The sequence below is a fragment of the Semicossyphus pulcher genome, unplaced genomic scaffold (assembly GCF_022749685.1).
Source record: "Semicossyphus pulcher isolate SPU_LCO1_2020_fin unplaced genomic scaffold, fSemPul1.0.p SCAF_6, whole genome shotgun sequence".
In the NCBI taxonomy this organism is placed as follows: domain Eukaryota; kingdom Metazoa; phylum Chordata; class Actinopteri; order Labriformes; family Labridae; genus Semicossyphus; species Semicossyphus pulcher.
The window spans coordinates 4,516,174-4,537,531 of record NW_027211737.1 but is presented as its reverse complement, the minus strand read 5'-3'; the positions used below and the strand labels follow the sequence as shown (position 1 = coordinate 4,537,531).

Here is a 21,358-nt window from a genome sequence, read left to right as displayed (position 1 = left end):
CAAAATTAATGAATTCTTCCTCTGGTAAACATGAATGTGCTCATTAAACCTCATGGTGATTGGTGATGTGTTACACAAGTAACCATAAGCATTCAGAATAATCCTCTTTGATCCATGATGATTTTAATGTGTCCCTACTACACTGGGGGATGTGTTGGGGGTGATAGACTCTGGTAGGATCTCTCAAGGAATTGGTCTCAGGAGAAGGACCAGGCTAAGAGAGATTCACAGGAACTTCAGCTGAGGTGGAGCGGTAGCAGCTTGGCCAGAAAGGGAAACAAGGGCCCCCTCCTGGATCCCAAATGGAAGAGGAGCTTAACGGTTAAACTGGTGGTTGGGCCTTGATTCACCTCTCAGACTGAGTAGGCTTGGCCAACACAGCCTGAAAAAACGGAGCTAATGCCCCTTGGCCCAACCATCCACAATTCCTACAACACAAGACAAGTAAGCAATGATAGGCATGGAAGCTGGGTGCTTTGTTATCTGATCAGCAGGCAAAGGATGAGACCTTGGTGTGCTGACCTCTTGCATCACCGATTGGTCCAAGGAAAGTAGGTTGTCATCTTTGTGGTTTGAAGGGAAGCAGAGCTGGTGCAGGAGGTAGAGTAGAATCTGCTAGTTATAGTTTGGCCCATGCATATTACTGGTTCTGGATCAAAACTTTGGAAATCTCCTTGTCTGACTTGCCCAGGGTGAGAGGTGCCAGGCAGATGTTGGGAAATCACACTCGACGAGAAAGTCACCTCTCGTGAGCTGTGATACAAAGGTCATCTGTGCTTTGGGTAGTGACTTGTAAAATAAGATGGTGAATACAAGCAGTCGAAAGCAGCTTCCTCCGTAACGTTGCTGGTCTCAGCTTTAGAGAAAGGGTGAGGAGTTTGGACAACCAGAGCTTGGGAGGAGAACTGCTGCTTCTTTGTTTCAAAAGGACCCAACTGAGGTGTTTCAGGCATCTGATTAGGATGCCTCCTTGGTGACTCCCTTTAAATGTTTTCCAGCCATGTCCAACTGGAAAGAGACCCCAGGGTAGGCCCAGGACTTTTAGGAGCGATCTAATCCAGCCTGAGTACCTGGGATCCCCAATGTGGAGCTTGATCACGCTGTGTGCAAGAGGAACTTCTGGAATACTTTGCTCAGCAGGGTGCCACCACAACCCCAGATAAGAGGAAGAGAATGGATTTTATTTCACGCATTAGTATGAGCGTTATTGCAGGGCAGTGACTGACAACTGAAGGGCCTGAACTTTACTTCCACCACAGCAAACCTTTGAAGATTGTATAGACGTGACTCTTAATAAGTACTATTAAACAAATGCATATGAAAGAAGCCGTATATTTGTTTTGCGATTATCACCTGCCACAGTGTCTCACCAACCCTCCATCTTATTTACCGCCACAACACAGGCAGACGGGAGGGAGGGATGGAGGTAAACAAGGGAAGAGGGATGGTTTTCCAGGAAATTATATTCAGCCTCTTTCTCCGCCTGCTGCTCCCACTCTAATGGCATCACTCAATCTGATGCACACACACACACACACACACACACACACACACACACACACACACTGTAAAGATGGACAGCAGCTCTTCTCCCCAATAATGAGTGTCTGCAGACCAGCAATGAATGGAAGCACATCTGTGAGACGCAGGTATCTGAGGTGAAGAGAAAGGATCCATTTCAATCACGCGCTCGTTCTCTCACCTTTCCCGCTTTAACATTTCCAGTCAGAGCATGTCAAAAGCTCCACTTCTGCAGCATGACCGGCCAATTCTCCGTGTTAAAAACAGAACCTCTTCATCTCTTTCTGTCAAAGGACCTGAGAAATGTCGTGCTGCGTCTTTAAAAGGAGAACATTTGAATTTTTGGGATGCCTTTCAAGCCCCTGCTTTTTAATCTCCTTTCCCTCAGTGAAGGCGATTTTTCTAAGATGTCCCATTTAGGTTGTACTGGTAAGAAATAAAATCATAATAAATAAATAAAAATGGATGTTTTATTTTTATCCCCAAGTAGGACACAGTGTGATATTATCTTGAAAGCCATATTGAGGTTTCAGCCACATTGTTTACAGGTAGGAAACACTGGCTTCTGTTCTTGTAGCCTGAGGCAGGATGAAAAATAGCACAGTGAGAGTGGCCTGCTTGTTGATGCAGAAAGCTGACCTGAAAGCACACAGCGGAGATTTAGATGGCTGAGAAACCATTTTTGCAGGCCTGTCACTGCAGTGCAGTCAGCTGGCTGACTGAGGCTGTTAGGCAGGTAGCAGATGTTAGCATCGCTAACAGGTTTAGCAGTCTAATAGGGAGCAGGTGGCATGAATGCTAACAGGTTCATCAGAATCAGGTAGCAGATGGTCTTAATGACAGCTGGCACAGTGCCAGAAGATCTTTACATCTACAACTAATACATCTACCAACAAGACTTTTAGGACCACCCCAGAGTTTGTCAGTGTTTCAGGATGTTCCACCACGAATCAAATGTATTTCACATTTCTGCAGAGCTTTTAGACAGTGTTCAAGACTGGCTAAAATACTGTCAACCTGCCAAAGTTATCTTTTACAAACATAATCCATCTGAAGCTACACACCTGTGCACAATATTCCCAAATCTGGCAACATTTCTTCGGCAGAATATTTTCCGCTGCATGAGCACACAGTTCTTTCTGCACACAGACAGAGAATGTAGGCAGCTTTTTCATTTCTTTCTTTCATTTCATCTGTCTGTATTAATGTAATATTTATTTGACAGGAGCAGCTGGAAATGGCTGGAACAGGTTCCTCAGAATCAGGTTACAGATGTTGATGATGACAGCTGGCACAAATCTTTACATAAACAACTAATTTAATGTATGAACGAGACCTTTAGGACCACACCAGTTTTTTAAGGTGTTCCACAAATTAAATGTATTTCACATTGCTGTTGACCTTTTAGGAAGTGTTCTAGTTTTATATGAAAGTGTTTGACTATATTTAATTTCCATCATGTCTGCTCGTATTTCTGTCAAGTTTGATGCAGTTGTATGCAGCGCAGAGTTTCGAAATACTGAGGGGGGAACTCACTGAGAATGAATTGTGGGCGCTGACAGCTCCATGAATTGCGCATCATTTGCCCCCGCTAGCTGCTCCGTCTCAAGGTCCAATTCACAAAGCAAACTGCACTGATGATATTCAAGCACAAACATGCCCATAAAATTTAGCAGATCTGTGCAGTTTGTTCTTGTTGTGTGTCTGATTGTGGAGAGAAGCTGCCTGCACCTCCTCTCTCTGCTGCGCGGTGCTGCGCTCTCAGGCATCAGCTGAGCGCACATGGATGGATCTCAACTCCATGCACAGATCGATGATGAGCAGGGAGAGGAGGGGGCGCTCTTTTAACAGTTTATTGTAAGGTCCAGACTCGACAGGTGTTTACTAGTTTAACTATTCGAACAGAGCTTTATTTTTTAAAGAGCGAGCGACAGCAGCTCGTCCGTATAATAATCCCCGTCGTCAATCATCGGCAATCTGGCAACTCTGGCAAATGCCACCTAGTGGGGCACCAGGCCACAAGAAGTATGGGGGGGGCGGGAATTGCAGGAGAAAAAAATCCACTTGCCGGCCGCGGCCCACTACTCCAAAAGACACAGCAGTTCAGGCTGGATTACAGAGCTTCTGAAAGGGATACGATCGTATCGGAGCGCTAATTGGAATGACACAACGGGAACGGTCTGCTCCCCGGTCTCTTCAAAAGTAGCCCAACTCTGCTGGAAAACCGTGGACCTGGCAACCCTGGCTTCGTATCCCATGACTTGATATGAAATTGTGTTTGATCATGAAGCCTGATGCTCCTCTTCAGCTCTGTGTTTGTAAAATACATGAACTACACAGCATCTGGACATATGACAGCCTGTGGAGACGATGTTTATACTAACAGTGCACGGAAATACAGACAGATCACGACGTTATTGATTCAGGTACAGAGCATCACACACAGATCTGTGTCATATCTGCTCCTCTCTTAAGACGCTCATGATGTGGAGACATGTTTTTTTCTTTATAAAGGTTGTGCATGGAAATACGGGAGTGATCGCTACCCTATTAAGTCAGGGGCAAAGCATGAGAACCACACACACTGCGCTGCATGATTATAAACTGCTCACTGCTGGATCACATTGTTATAAATTCCGCTAAACTGTTGTAGATCACACTCTGGATCATCTGTCTCTGACCCGCACCGTCCGTCCCTCTAGTAGGATTGTCCCGTATTAACCCCCCTCCCCCCCGATATTGCACCCAGAAAAATGGGCCACCAGCTCTCTGCAGACGGTAATATTTTCAGTCTAACTGCGCGGTGCTGTTGAATTAGGTGCTTTTTGCCACGAGCTCTGCAGCGCACTTTGGGGTGCATTTAACCCTCTGCGTGTGCTTGGAGAATCAGCCTTTTTATGTCATTTGCACAGGTTTAGCAGCCGCAAAAGCTGCACGCAATCCTTGAGTGAATTCCCCCTTTAGTCTGCAATTATATTTGTTACTACTGCATCACCACAGAGCACTACTGTAGATTTGACAACAAAAAGACAGCAGATGTGATATTCATTGTGATACATTTAATATCGCAGGCTAGTTTTAGTCTCTGTAAGCTTATTTCATATTTTACCCAAATAAACAGAAATCATAACCTTTTACTTCTGGGACACGCTCGGCTACAGATTATCAGACACACCATCTGCTGGATTGATTGTCATAAACCTTAGTACACATATTGTTCCACAGAAGATGAACTGGAATAACATGCTTATACCTTGTGTTTCATCGAACACCTTCATCATGTCCAAATATCAAGTTGTCCAGAAACTGTCTCTAAATTCCGGCAAATCTAATAATGTATTCCCAACAGCAACAGTGCTTCTCTTTCTGTTTAGTTTAGAAAGCCAACATGCCCCCCTCACTCTGTTATTATTACAAACATGCTACACACACAAAGGACCGAAATACACACATGCACAAACAGGACTCTATGGACATGCATTAATGGAGAGATGTGAGAGTGAGGGGGCTGCACATGGACATGCGCCCCGAGCAGTGGGAGAGTTATTGCCTTGCTCAAGGACTCAACAGTGCTCAGGAAATGACACGGCACCTCTCCAGCTACCTGTCCCTATTTCCATGCATGGTCCATATTGGGACTTGAACCGGCCACCCTTCGGTTAAGCTTAGCTACTGTCTACCCCAAACTAAAATGTGTTGTGTTACCATTTAGCACAAATGCTAATGCGTCAAGCCAAAAGTGTTTCAGGGGTGCTTTTCAGGCGCTCTTTTCACGCAGATCTCACACACTTTGATTTTACTCTTTGCAGATGCTTGGCCATGCCAATATGTGTCTCTGTGTATTTTGACCACGAACACACCCTAGCATGGAATCTGGGCTGGAAGCTGGAGATGTGCCAGTTCCTTTCCTTGGCACTGTCGAGGCGTCCTCTGTGCAGCCCCCTCACATCTCTCCATTACTGCATGTCCATAGAGTCCCGTCTGTGCATGTGTGTATGTGTGTATTTTGGGCCTATGTGTGTGTAGCAAGTTTGTAAAAGCAGTGAAAAAATTGAATTTCCCCTCTGGGATTAAAAATGTATGTCTTCTTTTTCTTCTTCCTCTTTAATGGAGCAGTCTTCGATGGATAGATGGTAGATCTGCCGCACTAGAGTAAATGTTTGTACCAAAATAGTCATGTAACTATGCTGAGAGTCTACTGCTTGCTGGAGCCACTTAAGAGCACGTTGCTTCTGTCCTCTGCTGTGTGCGTGACACAAAAAGCAAGCAGGCTTAGACCCAAACTGTCTGTCTGTCTATCCATATCCGTTTCAGTATATGCTCCTAAATACACACTAGCCTTCACACCAAAAGAAAATCAATGCTATTTAAAGATAATTGTTCAATTGTCCTCATTCCTACAAACTGTTCTGAGCAGAACCACCTAGAAGCTGGAGGGTGCGCCTCTGCGGGTAACCAGTCTGGTTGCTGTCTGCTACTTCAGGCTGTTTCTAAAACATCATTCAGCAAATAATATGAAAACTGGAAATATAAGAAAAAACACCTGCACTACGAACAAACCAGGCTTACATTTCACTTCCACTCACCCACTTTCAACAACATAATCCATCTAAATGTACACAAACGTGCAGAATATTACCAAATTCTGGCAACATTTCTGCCCAAAACATCAACGGAGAAGTTCTTCTGTCAGCACACAGACAAAGATCACAGGCAGCTTTTTAACTGTCATGACAGCTTTCTGTATTAGCCCAATATTTGACATGGTGGCTGGAAACATTGCCGTGTCAGCATTGTCTTATTGTGTGGTTCACTAAACCACAGAATAAGACAATGATTTGGGTCAGATCAGAATTAGAGTGAAAAACACAGACGCATTTCTACTGTCGGAACTACGCACCATATTTTTAATAAATGTATGTTTTGTAGGAATGTAGGAATAATATAAATGAATACATACAAGTAAACATAAATATCCTTGTAGATAACTTCATCCTCTGCATCATCTCAGGTGTAACAATGCTATCATTATAGGTTTACCTTTAGGGCTCCAACGTCTGCAGCAGATCCCGGGTCCACCCCAGTGATGTAGATCCCCAGGCCGTACTCGGCACCACCCCGGATCATCAGGCCGAGAGAGCGACCATCGTCCATGTTCAGGTTCACCTGCAGGAGAGACACGACATTCAGATCACTCAGTGTTGTCGGTAAACCCAACTATTCAGTGTGCAAATACAAAAGTACAAATATGGAGCACTCAGCGATAAGGACTTAAAGCATCCTTATTACTAATTAAAGACCAATAAATGCAGAGTGATTTCTATCTGTATAGATTCTCTTAGGCTTGACCATTGATGACATAAAAGCTGTTAATAAAAGACACAAATATAGATTTACAGATATAATTAACTCTGCACTTCATCCTTTGCTAGTTACCTTAACTTTGTTACTAAAAATGAGACTGATTCCACAACAGGGTCATGTGTCTCAGTGTGATCTTGAGTGCAAGTGGAAGGAAAGATGCAGCAAGGTGAGTCAATAATAATAAATGTAGATTTGTTCCACGATTTAACTTTCAAAGCTGGTTTATAGATCCATGTTGTTCACTTTGGTATAAATCCGTCTGCAAAGCAACGTGATCCAAAGTGATGCAAATGCTCCTCCTGTGTTTATCTTTTTGTAGGTGGAAGCTTAGGCAAAATTGTCCTTGAAATTTTAATGCCGACAAAGCCTTTGAATTAAACCGAGTATAGAGGCAGTGGGTCATTCAGTGTACGGTCTCAAAATGTACTGAGTGCAGCTCTCTGTAAGTGTGTGTTTATCAGTGCATGCAGGAAACACACTAGCTGCTGTTAATATTCTACGTGACAGTACAGCAGTGATGATGTGGTTGATGCTGCAGGCTTTGACTAGCTGTTCCATAGCTGCTCCTTATTAAAGTATTTCATGGCTACATATAAATGAACCAAACATCATGCTGTTTTTTCTTAAAATCCCCCTTTCATCACTGCAATCATTAAATTAAAAGCGAGGGAAACATAATGAAATAAGCTTGTCAAATAATTTCATTCGAGCCAATAAAACGTTTGGATGGCTTTCCTGCCAGTCCACCTACCAATCTGCTTCTCTGCCCGTGCACTCTGTGAATGAGCAGTGTCTTCAGTAAGCCAAAGAAAGCAAGTGCACGTCACACAAGAATGGCAAGGAGAGGTAGAATGATGATAATGATAAATGATCTTTGTGTATTTTAATGCTATATTTAACATATTTGATTTAAATGGAACAAATGTGAAAATACAGAGATTAAGTTTTTTATGTGTGTTAAATGTGTCTGGTTTTGTCTTGCTGTCTGAGAGTGTGAGTCCTTTTTGTTGCCCTGGTTGATGTAGAAAGTGTTTGCAGGAAGTTGGCGATGAGATGGTGGGATGAGAACATGCATCTTCAAACTGTAGTAGAAGAGTCACAGTTTGAGGGGAAGCTGGATGTGAGATAATCAAGTGGATTTGTGCATCATTGCAGGAATGTGTGAATTGTAGCGGACAGGTGTGATAAGGAGGGAGATGAACCTGAAGGTGAACTTCTCAATGTACAAGTCCATCCACGCTCCAGCCCTCATCTATGAGCTTTGGGTACAGAGGAAAAAGAGAGTCTCGGCTGAGTGTGGAGCCGGCTGCCCACGCGCTATCCTCAAGACCGCAATGCGCCACCCATTTGCCTGACCACACCTCATTTTAAGACCAACACACCCATAGGCTCTAACGTGGGCCTAAGATCACTTGCTATTTACACAATACGGCTGTTGGGCGTGAAAAGGACAACTGCGCTGGGTGGAATATAGCAATGACACTTGCACTGTGCCCTGGGGTGCTGCACGCTGGGGCGCTTTGCACCAGGTGGATAGGGCCCATGATATTTATTGTGCCAGTAGTTAGTCAGTACATGACTCCACCCATCGTGTGTTAGATTTGGGGATTCTGCACCTCATAATGCACAAGGATGTTAGTTTCCTCCTGGTAGAAGCTTTTATAGCTGAGCTGCTGCCCTCACCAAAGAGCTGCAGCGCAGAACAAAAGCCTTCTGTGGAAACACCAAAACCAACCACACTGTGCACCTTACACCTCTGATCAATATTTACTGAACGACACTAAAAAACGTTGACTGCTTATTAAGATGATTAATATTGAACCTGCATGTTATTATGTCGACACAGGTTGTGTCCAGATCTCCATGACCCCTGTGGACACTTATCTCTTTACTGTACCTGTCCAGAGGATGCCTAAGCAATATTCTCTAATGCGGGGTACACACTACAAGATAATCAAGTCGGGCATGATTTCCCCCTTCTGACAAAAGTAATCGAAGTGAAGATTTTTTTATGGTTCTAAAGATGATCGCTCCACATGCTCCTGTGGTGTGAGGGATGTTTAGAGTTTTTTTACTTCCCCTATCTGCTCGGGAGAACATCGTGGCCGCACTGATTTCAGATCATAAATATTAAACATGATCAGTATTTACGATCTGATATCCTGCTGTGTGGGGGGAACCCAGCCATGTTTGTTTAAACGCCATGTTGTTCATGACTGTTTAATCCGTTATTATCTGTCGTCATGGCTGGGCTCTCTCACATTTTAACATCTGTTAAAATCCTTCTGCTGTCAGACTTTGAATCTTTATGTGTAAAATGTAAACAAACTCTGTTTCTGCAGCGTGCTGTTAATCTGCTCGTCTGACACTGACGTGGTGGCAGCGGTTACACACATTCAAAATAAATACATAAACAAAAATTGTCCCGATCTTGTTGGCTTTTGCATGTCATATAAAGGCATCACTAACAGTCTTTTTCATTACCTGATAAAAACTCCTCACAGAAGCTTTAAAAGCCACTGGTGAAGATGTGATGTCACATGTTCACTGACAGATGTTTTCCTCTTAAGAAGCCAATGAATCATGACTAACGTATACAGTTGACCTCTGTAGGAGTTACAGCCAAAAACTCCACTGTTCACCTTTAGCTCACCTCCAGCTCATCCAAGCTCACGTCATTACCCCTCATCTGTGCCCCATTCAAATCTGCAGCGCTGCATTCAGAGGCACAGGCATTAACTGCACAGAGCTGCTTATGCAGCAGTTCTGAGCTGCTGTAGGATATTTGAACGCATCGTACGGCAGCGGAGGAGATGTCTTTCTCTTTTTTCAGCCCTTGTTTCTGCCTCAGTGAACCTCTGATCCCGAGAGAAGAGACGACTCGATAATAGTCTCTAACTGTTGATTCAATTATCACAAACTGAAACCAATCTCTGTTAGAATGATTCAGTTAATTGGTGGAGCTCTGAATGAACCTTATTTGTATAACTTTAAATCCTTTATGCTTCACTGCTCAGTTCTTAAACTTCTCTGACCCAAATTCAATACTTTGACTGTCATCCTGTAAAAACCAGGTTCACACTCTGAGGGAGTCGTCAGTGTTAGACTGCAAACAAAGCTTTAAGAAGTTGCTAATGATGCCATACAGCCTGTACTTGTACAGCACATAGAAACAATGTATAATGCTTGTTTGGAGATAGATATTTTCCCTCGTCAACATTGAACAGCATAAACAGCATTTTTATGGTGTTCAAATATGGATTGTTTTTGTAAAAATGTGACACATAGACTGCTGTTGATCACCGTTTGCACCATTAAATATCTTTTTACTGTCACATTAATGATATACAAGTAGTACCCTAATTTTGCATCACAACATGCTTAAAGCCTACTGTTGTAATTTAACATTAAATCTGTTGTTAATGTAAGAATGTAAGGTTAAGTAGAGGCTCCTATTGGATACAACAGACTATAAACCTTAACACCTAAACATCACCATGTGTCGCAGGTCATCAATAATGCACTAAACATGAAAACAGAAGAAAAAGGAACTTTTTCTTTGGATATTATATTGCAACACCAATCCGCCATAACATTATGACCACCTGCCTAATACTGTGTTTGTCCCCTTTTGCCGCCAAAACAGCCCTGACCCGTCGAGGCATGGACTCCACCAGACCTCTGAAGGTGTGCTGAGGTATCTGGCACCAAGATGTTAGCAGCAGATCCTCTAAGTCCTGTAAGTTGCGAGGTGGGGCCTCCAGGGATCGGACTTGTTTGTCCAGCACATCCCACAGATGCTCCATTGGATTGAGATCTGGAGAATTTGGAGGCCAAGTCAACTCCTTGAACCTCGCTGTCGTGTTCCTTAAACCATTAGGGAATACTGTTTCCATGAAGGGGTGTACATGGTGTGAAACAATGTTTAGGTCGGTGGTACGTGTCAAAGTAACATCCACATGAATGGCAGGACCCAAGGCTCCCGGCAGATCATTGCCCAAAGCATCACAGGAAAGAGACGCACACGCACCTGGCCATCCACATGATGTAAAAGAAAACATGATTCATCACACCAGGCCACAGAACCAGCATGAACTTTTTCAGCAGTTGGAGCTACAGTGGCTCTACAATACCATTTCAGGGTTTGGAACATGCAGATAAAGTGCGCATTTACTGTTGTAGTTTTCTGACCGGACCTGAGCTTATATCTGAATATATTTGTTCTTTTTTTGCTGTTTCTGCTGTTTAGATTTTATCTTGACTGAACAAGCTATGATGTTGCTTTCAAGGCTGGTTGTTAAAATGGATTTGGATGATTTTATCTATGTGCAAAACATGACAAAAGGAAAGACCTTAATAATGTTAAACAAATCTTACATCACTTACATTATTAAGGCATCCTCTTTGGGATTTCTCTCTAAGGTAAGTACAAAGGTTATCTAACAAAGTAAACATAAACCAACGTGTTATATATTTCAAATAATGCATGGGACATCAACAAAACAAGAATTAACCAAGGTAAAGTCCACTTGCAACTCACATGGTGGTTTCTTACTTCTCTGTTTGGTGTGAAAGGGAGTGACAGGTCTGAGGGCACGCCTTATAATGTCGGGAGGGGGGGCGTGATCAGGTGTGGCTGGTTAGGTGTAGTGATACAGGTGTGGTGGAGACTTGTGATTTTAACATTCACTTTGCTTTTTAATCTCTTGTTTTATGATGTGTTTCTTTGCTTTTGTTCTCTTGTGTAAAGCGTTTTGACACGTCTCGTTGCTGGAATGTTCTGTATAAATAAACTTGCCTTGCCTTCTGTTGGATTGGACCACACGGCCCAGCCTTTGCTCCCCGTGCACATCGATGACCCTGCCCATTGTTCCTGCTTCCAACACTTCGAGGACAAAATGTTCACTAGCTGCCTAACATATCCCACCAACTGACAGGTGCCATTGTAACGAGAAAAACAATGTTATTCCCTTCAGCTGTCAGCGGTCATAATGTTATGGCTGATCCAGACGTTTTTCCGATACAATCTTTTTTGTTTACACAAATATCTCCTGTTCAATCTTGCGGATGTTGTGGGTATCTCTGATGAATATATGTGTATCACCACCTTGGACAGAACTTGGGTGACTCATTTTTAGCAAGCATTTTATATTTCACAGTCAGTCAGTGTATAATGGTGATCTATCTAATCTGAAAGCTCGCCAACAGGTGTTTTTTTTTTTCCGGATGACTTGGTTTGAGTAAATCTCCTCTTGGGGTGCAGATGGAGTCACAGGCCTGTGGGGGGGACTTTGTTGTAGGATGAGTCTCTCTGCCAAAATGTCAGAACACGAAAGGTCAGGATGACTGTCCTCAGACGGCCATGTTTCAGTCCTGACCTCACTGCTCATAGAGCGGTGGGACAATTACAAAGACCTCTGTATCATCCTGATAATACAGAGACAGTCGCTGTTTAAAGACTAGGATAACCTGAACAGCACCTTTGCTCTCAGGGAAAATGACTCACTTTAAATCTGCCGAAGACTTCACTTAAGTGTCTGTTGTTCAGATGTTTCATTCATGATTAATTGTACCCCCCCCCCACACACACACACACACGCATTGTTCTCACCGTCCTCTCCTCCATGCCCGGCCCCTGCCTCTGGTTGGCCTCCAGGCTGTCGGGTGGTGGGGAGACGCTCCGGCCCTGAGGGTCCACCCAGCTGTACACGTGGTTGGTGATGTATCCTCCAGGGATCCGACCCATCGAACACACTGACATGGCCAGCTTCTTGCATCCCTTCAGCACCTGCAGCAGGAGAGGAGCAGGACATGATGCTTTGGCTATCATGCTACGGCTAAATAAATGCAACTAATGCAATAAATAGCCTTGTAGCCTTGTACATAAGGATATAAATGGTGGCTGCGTGTGGTGGCATCATTTCTAGAAATTTGGGTCACCACACACACAAAGAACATTTACACTGTTTGCCAGGTTTTGGTAACAAATGTTCCCCTTTCCCAGATTTCCCCATGGAGGCAGTCTGGGTGAGTCTGGCTAAAGGAGAAACGTAAACCAGCAGGATGATGGCCTGAGTAAACTCTGCGTGGAGCCTCACAGGATGCAGCTCAGTGTCGAGTTGTGCCTTTGCACTGCTGGAGAGAAGTCTTTCACACACAAAACAATTTCATTCACCTTTATTAAGATTTTATGAAGCAGCATGTTGTGGGAATTTGTGACACACACTGAAAGGTTTTTTGGATTAGAATCAAAATGCTCCTTTTGCTAGTATGTTAAGTATGAGTGTACTTTTGAGGCAACTGTACAAAGAACTCCAGATCCTATTCAGTGTCTGTCCACAACAGAGGGAAAACAATCCACAGTTCTCCATTGATGCTCTATATTGTGAACGAGTGCATGTTTGTATTGATTGTATTTAACTTGTTGTCCATGTACGACTGACTGCTGTGCAAAAACAAAACATGAGCAAAACGGCTTCTGATCAACAGATAGCTTTGCTAAAGTAACGGCTGCTAAGTGTATCAGGCTCCGAGCACAGTAAAGTGTTGGTGTTAACTCAACTAGCACAGGGGCTTCGGGAGTTCAGGATTATCCAGCCCGCAGTGGAAGCCACGGCTGCTACCATACAGTCAGAGAGCAGCAGAGCTCAGCGTGAGCACAGGGAAGACATGTAGCGCGGTGGTTTTCTTGCCAGGTTTGCCTCCTGGCATTGTGAGATTTCCCCACAGGACCCCACCTCAGGCCTCAGGAGACCTCTCTCTTACTAATCTCACATCCCCACCCTAATCAGCCTCGATGTCAGAGTCCAGGTTACCCTCACTGTAAATATCCTTGGACTTTTGCATGTGTTTTTGAATTAACATTGTTTCTGAATTTTGCCCGTTTTTTCTGGTGAATATCATCTGGACCTTTGCAGTGTGATTGCCCTTGTATGCACACTTTTTGTAAGTCTGATTTTCTGCCGACCTCTGAAGAGAATAACCCACAGTTCATAACGTTATAAACAGGGTTAACAAACAGTTTACATCCATCAGTGTAACAGAGGAGATATCTGTATATTGACAATATTTGAAAGAATACATCCCCCTTAAAACAAACCCAGAGGTAGGCCTACATTTAACAGGATGTCCCCGAGGTATTAGAAATGAGATGCTGAATGCTGTGGGGACATAAAAATATTCATTGCACATTCATTGAACGCAATATCCAATATGTACATAACTAATAAAATGTGCTGGTCCAGACTACCACACAAACTATTTCTGCACCCACAATCCTCTGTGAGGCGTTTTTCCAGCAGATTTGACTTTTACTTCTTTTATTTGATCCAGGGGTCGCACACCAAGCGGTGACTGTGAGTAACAATGCCCTCCTGTCTTTGAGCGCTGATATATTGTGTTGAATCACCGCAGCCTTTCATCGTTTCTCCTTCAGTGATTTCATCCTCCTTTCAGCTCTGCTATTTAAACCTCTGAAGCTCCCTGCCTCGTGCATCTGCTGTCACATCATTTAATTGTTTTATGAGAGAGGGACGGAATTAGCCCAGGCTTTCAGGCCACAGCGCTGACTATCAGTGTGACTCGCACAGACACCAGCCGAGACACAGCAGAGACACCAGGACACGGAGAGACAGAGGGTCAGGGTCAGGTCGTGTGTGGAGGGGATTCCTCCAAGTGCTCTTTTCTTCAATGAAACCTACGATCAGATCGAGTGATTAGCAACCTTTTCCAATGACAAAAGTTGGACTAAAACTGTTAAAAATGAAAATACAAAACTATAAGGACATTTTTAAAATGGTTTTACTCCAAGTGCAAGTCAATAAGTATAGGGCTGCACAATTATGGCCAAAATGATAATCATGATTATTTATTCATTTTAGTTTTTAAGTTCCATTTTGTGCAGCATTCAAATTTGATCAAACTAACACTTAACTGGGTTCTTTACCTGAATTTGGTGCATCTTCAAATGCAAAATAATGCAAATTGCATTGGTAATGTCAGTGTGTCTTCGGGAGTTGGGTAGATAGGGTGTCTCTGTGCAGCGTCTCTGTACTGGATGTCTGACGTGACGCTGGACGAGGACGGGGAGTAGCTTGTTCTTCCCCTCGCCTTCATACACTCATCATGCTGCACTTTGTGTTTGTTTTTTCAGCTGCTTGAATAAGTTAGTAGTGTTGCTTGGCATCGCAGACGCTGGTTTCATGACCTCTTTGCAGATTATTCTTTCTTGTTTAACATCACACTCCCTGAACCTGAAATATCTCCAAACAAGCGATGACGAGCCGTTTCAAAGGACCGGTGTTTCGCTTTAACGAGTGACTTGCAGCATTTGCAGACTTTTCCAAAGAAAATAACTTCGTAATAACAAGCAGCGTTCAAAACATGAGCGTTAGTACCCTTCATGACATGTTTGCACAAACAACACTTGAAAGACGTGACGCAGAAGTATATTTTGAGCTCGTAATAAAAAACAACAAAGAGGCATTCACAAGGACAGCCACGTATTCTCTTCCTGTTTTCAACAGCTGCTGTAACCACGACAACCACAGAAGCATTTGGCTGAAAGTCTCCAGTTGCGTTGAACCGAAACATCGCTCCACTCTAAACTGCCGCTGCAAGGTAGGCGTCGCTCATCACGTAACATGCCAGCTCCCCCAAAAAGTGGAGCCCAGTTTCTAGGGCGGAGCATTTTAAACGTCAATAATACTGTCAGTCATGTTTATTTCATCGTCGGAAGCTAAAGTCGTAATCAGCGCTAATAAACGATTAATTGTCCTACATACACGTATAGATTTCAATCAAAAGACTAAAACGAATTAAAATCAGGTGCCCGATTTCCGTCTAACCACCGCCAGTGTCCTCACACCTTCAGTGACGGGGGCTTCATGAGTAAGGAGTTTGTTCAGGGTTTATTTCAGAGGCTTTTTGTTTTCCATTTTTATCATCTGTCTGATCCAATATCGACACATCACACATTTTGTTTGTCTCCCACACGTTTCCAAACAGTGGCTGAAAAACAAACGATGTGGAGGAAGCATCTTTCACTATTTTTAGTCAGCGTGATGTTTATCTGACAACAAGGGCGGAAATTTCTGCCACAGCGTGAACACATTTGGCAGCTTGTGAGACATGAAAGCTGCTTGTATTTTGTTGTCTTTCCGTCTTGGTTTGTCTCTCTGACCTTTTGTTTCTGTCCGGTTCTGTTTTTAGGCTCTTTCCTGACACAGGAAACAACAATGAGTTATCATGTCAGTGCCTTGCTGAGGGACACTTCAACATGAAACATGGCTGAACGGCTGCTGTAGGAAGGGTCAGGGTTTTGATGCTTCTGCCTCAGGACGCTCCCTGTGGACATCAGAGCGACGTGTTACCCTGTTTTAGAATTTCTTTCTTATTCTCTGCAACTGTCTGCCGTTGGGGTTTCGATGTCCCAGAAACCAAAAAAAATAATCAGAGTCCAGGCCAGATTTAAAAAGTGTCTGGAGTCTGCAGCTGTCATTTAGTGTTTTACGTGATTTATGAAGTCTCCCTAATCACTCTGTCTCTCTGCCAGGATGATCACTGATCCTGAAACCCCAGACGGGACTTCAGACCACAGCCGCCACACATCTCTCCAGCAAACCTGGCTCCTTTAAACTCCCAATGTACCAACTGAAAGTGAACCTAAAGCTTCTGTGGCAGAGAAATAAATCACCTTGAAACTTTAAAACATGTTACATACCTCCCTAACACACACAGTACAAAACAAACATGGAGGATCTGGACAAAAAATGCCATGCAGTCGGACCCTCCTTATTCTCCCCCATCTGCTGTCTGTTTACAGCATGAATATGATCTTTAGAATTAGATTGTTTGACATTGTCTTGTTGCAAAGGATCTAACACACTTAAACGAAGAACAACCACAATGAAAGGGGGGAAGTGGGCAAGTCATGTCATTGCGTATTCATAGACATCTTGAACACTGGGCAACTCTAGTAATGCACCACTGCAACCAGCCTGGACAGGGTAAATTCTTGGATACAAATATAAATAAATAAATAAATATAAATTATATCATAATGGCAGAGAAATAAAGCCAGTGTAAACCCAAAAGCACGACTTAAAGACAGCCAGGTTAAGATACAATCTTAAATTCAACGTTAGATGCTCACTAGTCAGTCTACAAAGAGAAGATTGAGCAGTGCTGAATGAAACACAAACTGTCAGGTAGAAAACTCCTGAGTCACATGATTAAAACTTAAAGGGATAGTATAAATTCTTTAAAGTGGGGTTGAATGAGGTAGTTATCAATAGTAAGTGTACTATGTTCAGATAACAGTCAGCACGGCCCCCGTTAGCAGAAGCGGGCTGGGCACGGAAGCTAAGCTAAGTGCCCCTGCAGACGGGGTCAGGAGTACCACACACTTAAAAGAGTCCTACATATAAAGAAACATTTCAGTTTTTTATCAGCACTTCACATTGACGTCAGACAGCCCCTTCCCTTGACACTGTCTCACCCTGCACAACGGCCCTGTATACCTACGCATGCAGCCCACGGTATCACAACAGCTGTTTGTGTCAGCGGTTTGTAGAAGAGACAACAAATGAAATACAATGAAAATACACGTTTATGTAAACGATGACATGATGTTCACGGTTGGCACAAGAGGATATTTTTTTCCTGTGCATGCAGGAAGTGTATTGTTGGAACAGAAAGTGCCGTGGCTAGCACAGACTGAAATCAAACTTCACTTCTCTGAAGACGAAGTGCATAAACGAAATGCTGTTCACTTAAAAAAATCCAAACTACCCCTTTAATGAGTAAATGAGGGTGTTTCAGTGTACTTGTGTTTCTGCACGCATGGAGATGATGAAGAGCAGATCGCGTTGTCCAGATGCCATCTGCTAAGAGCTAACGCGCTCAAAGACAGCTCTGGATTCAGCGTTGGCAAATGGAGGAGTTAGCTCGTTACAAGCGTTAAGGCCCGCATGCAAAGGTCTGTTTTTTAAATTACATCAGCTTTAGTTGAAAAAGCTGTTGTCTGTTGTTAGCATGGCATCACAGCGATTCATTCTGTATACTCCTGAACTAATCAAGGAAATGTGAAGGAGATGAGAGAGTGGGCAGAGACTGACACAAACAGCCTAACTGATCAGGGCTGTGGCAAACAAGCAGCTCCAATGTTCTTCTGGGTAAAATCACTGTTTTTTTAATGGAGTCTGGTAGCTTTGCAGAGACTGATGAAACGGATGGTTCTGGTTTTGTCACCTTTTAGTTAAAAAATTAAGACGCGCTTTGATCAGACACATTTACCTTGAAACATTTTGTCATAGTTCCAAAACGTTTTGTACCAATGCGCCACTTCAGCTCCAAAGTATGTAAAAACAGGTCACAGGTTCTTTAAGGTTATTTTCTGTTCTAGCAGAACTGCTCCAATCTATCTTGTCCTTGAATAAAAGAGAGCGTATCTGCCCTGCTGAAGTGTCCTTGAGCAAATGACTGAGTCCCCTCGGCTCAAGGGCTGCTGTTCTGTTGTGAACATGACCTTTGGCCTCCGTGTGGAGGAAAATTACTGTTACAGACAGTTTCCCTCAGGGACCAATAAGAATTACATGTTCTCCTCCTAATTGATCTAATTACTCATGCAGAGTGTTTTTATGTGTAAACCTGCTCTCCTCCCTCCCGACACTTGGTGATGTGAGGTTTATGGATGGCTGTCCCGGCACCGTTGATGGATGATCCGTGTGTGTCTCAGCGCTGAATGTGTCATTCCAGCAGTGCTGTACTCATCAATCAGCACCTACTGAGCTTCTCCATCACCGCCAAAAGTAACAGACGCACCCAAGGACTGTGTGCGCTGGGTCGATGGGTCGAAGTGCTCCACCACACACGTGTACCCGCTTACGAACAGCATCACATCCAGACACAGAGGCTGCATTTTTAATGCTGTGTACTGTGGGACAGAGTTGCAAAGCACAGCACGTACGGCAGATGAGCAGCATCAGAGCCCCCAGAGCTGTGCACGTGATGAGTGAGAAGAGATTTCAACCTAAATTCAATTAATCAACCCCTCCTCCTGTCTGCAACAAACAACCGTGAAGCAGTATGAGGACAGGCAGGAGGCCTTCACCTGCACTCCTCTGAGTTATAGCAAAATCAGCAAGTCATTTAAGGGTGTTTGACTCTGCTTTTTATGGACCAAGTTTAACATCACAACCACAAACTCTCCACATGGTGTGCCGTAGACAGTAGGAAACCTGGACACACCATCTGTGAACTCATTTACTGTGTCCCAATTCTACACGCTCATTCTTAGCAGGGTTTTCAACACGAAAGCCTTTAGGAGGTGGTTCAGGTGGTTTAGTATAAAGAGCGACAAAGTCCACAGGTTTGTTGGTCTGAGACGGTGGATGAGTTAAACAAATACGGGATGTTCACCCAGGAGAGCGGGGTGCATGTCCAAGAGTCAGAGGAGGGAAGACGAAGAGTTTTCAGGTATCTGTAGTTACTTTCTGACAACTTTTAACTTTCCCTCTCTCTATTGTAACTTAGATATCTGGTTTCTGGTTTATTTAATTTTGTACCATTGTGTCGCCTTCCGGACATCAAGGCTGATTGCGAGGTAAATGGATGAGCAATAACGCATAGAAAAGACGATTCCATGGCATATCCGTCAGTGCACATCATGCAGGACAGATGGATAGTGACAAAAACAACGGAAATTATGTTTATTATATGAAACAGACAGAGAGGGAAACTGGAGCGTAGAGAAAAGAGGTGTCTAGTGAATGTCATGTCTGTGAGCGACCAGGAGAACTTGGAGTCACATGGATGAAAGTTAAGCAGCAAACATGGCCGACGACCAGCAGCAAGACCTCCTACATCCAACTGATTTATGTTCACATGAGTTCACATGATTTCAGTTTAACTGTCTCCAAATATGAGGTGAGCTTCAGTTAGCTTAGCACAGAAACAAGCGCTAGAAATGTCCTCCAGCGGGATAGAGCCTGTACGTTCCACTTTTACTTCAAGAAGTTTATAAGTACTTGTACATACACCAGTTTTGTTTAACACAACTATACTTGTGATTGTGTAATTTGGCCACCTCTGTCAAAAGTCAACATCAGTTACTATACTGTGTGTCGTCTTATGTTGAAATAATTAAATGTTTAGGAACCAAAATTACTTGGTTACGTTCAGAAAAGCCTCAGCGTATCTTCAGTGGAGCGATAATACTCATGTTCAGCCAGGGGGGTTAGGTGTGAAATCATACTAAGCAAATTGAGGCAGGGCTTTCCCCAAAGAAGACACACAGTAGTTAAGCCTATGGAAATTTGGCTTGAAATAGTATAGTCTCGATAGTCTCAATAATAATCCACAAAAATGTGAGTAAATAAGTTCTAACTTAGAAAGCGCAGTTCAATAACATTTTGACTTACATCTCCCCGGCTCTGCAGGAAGCAAACGACATCTGTAAAACATTTATTTCAACTGGTCTCTGAGAGGGAGCTACATATGCTATTCATATCATAGTTAGCAATTAGCCCTCACATGTCACATTAGCTTAGATGCCCCTTTTTGTTCTCACATCTATGCCAGATGTGTAGCATTAGCTAGTGATATATTATAACAGAGCAAACCCCAGGCACCAACACCTGCTGTCAAAAAACAGATCATCAACGGGGTGCTGAACTCCTGCAGCTGAAAATTTAAAATGGACTGACAATAATCACCTGCAGCCATTAATCACTCAGACAATGATCCTGCCGGGTGTCAATAACTGAGTAGCTGCTTTGTGACAATTAGTATGACTGATTGTTCGTGGAATTAAGTACAGATAATTGTGTAAAAGAGAACTGTAGTAAAAGAAGGAGGACACTTCTACAGGGGGTTTCTCTACAAAGCTAACTAAACCTCTTGTTATTTGCGAGAATATGAAATGTAAATCAGTCTAACATAAAAATGTCAAAGTAAAACAGATGCACAATGTAGCTGCAACATTTATGATGTGGTGACGTGACAGCAGCTGATACAGAAAGTGAACAGGGATAGACCCAGATATTTCTCCAGCCTCTTTAACAGCTCCATCATTTTTGTCCTCATCAGGTGTGAGGCTGTGCACTCTTCATTAACCCCACTGCAGCCACAATAACCTGCCATATAACACTGTCCCCTTCCACACATGATGAATAGGCTTGTTACTTTGTTGGCTGAGCTCAAGGCTGAAGTTTCAGCGAGCTTTGACAGGGTATAATTCACCCTGCCAGCCCTTTCAATAACACGAGCTGTATATCAAGGCACTCTGCTGGAAAACAGGTTTCACTTCAGTTTGTCTGAGCAGGCGGGGCGGGCCTGTAAACCAGTGAGAAGGAGATGCAGTCCAATAAAGTGAAAGGATTTGCTCTAAATTGAAATATCCATCTAGTGAAAATGTGACACCTGCTTAACAAGAGAATCAATAACACAAGTGTGTAAATTGATTGTCCTTTTA

At 43.3% G+C, this 21,358-nt stretch overlaps 1 protein-coding gene across 1 annotated transcript in view; it reads right to left on the bottom strand.

The window, feature by feature from the left end:
- whrnb (whirlin b) overlaps positions 1-21,358 on the bottom strand; it is a 97,052-nt gene that overhangs the window by 41,817 nt on the left and 33,877 nt on the right. The window contains exons 2-3 of the mRNA XM_069683670.1: positions 12,497-12,673; positions 6,562-6,687 (exon numbers count right to left, since the gene is read on the bottom strand). Coding sequence (XP_069539771.1) covers positions 6,562-6,687; positions 12,497-12,673 — 303 coding nt within the window. The remainder of the gene's footprint in view (positions 1-6,561; positions 6,688-12,496; positions 12,674-21,358) is intronic.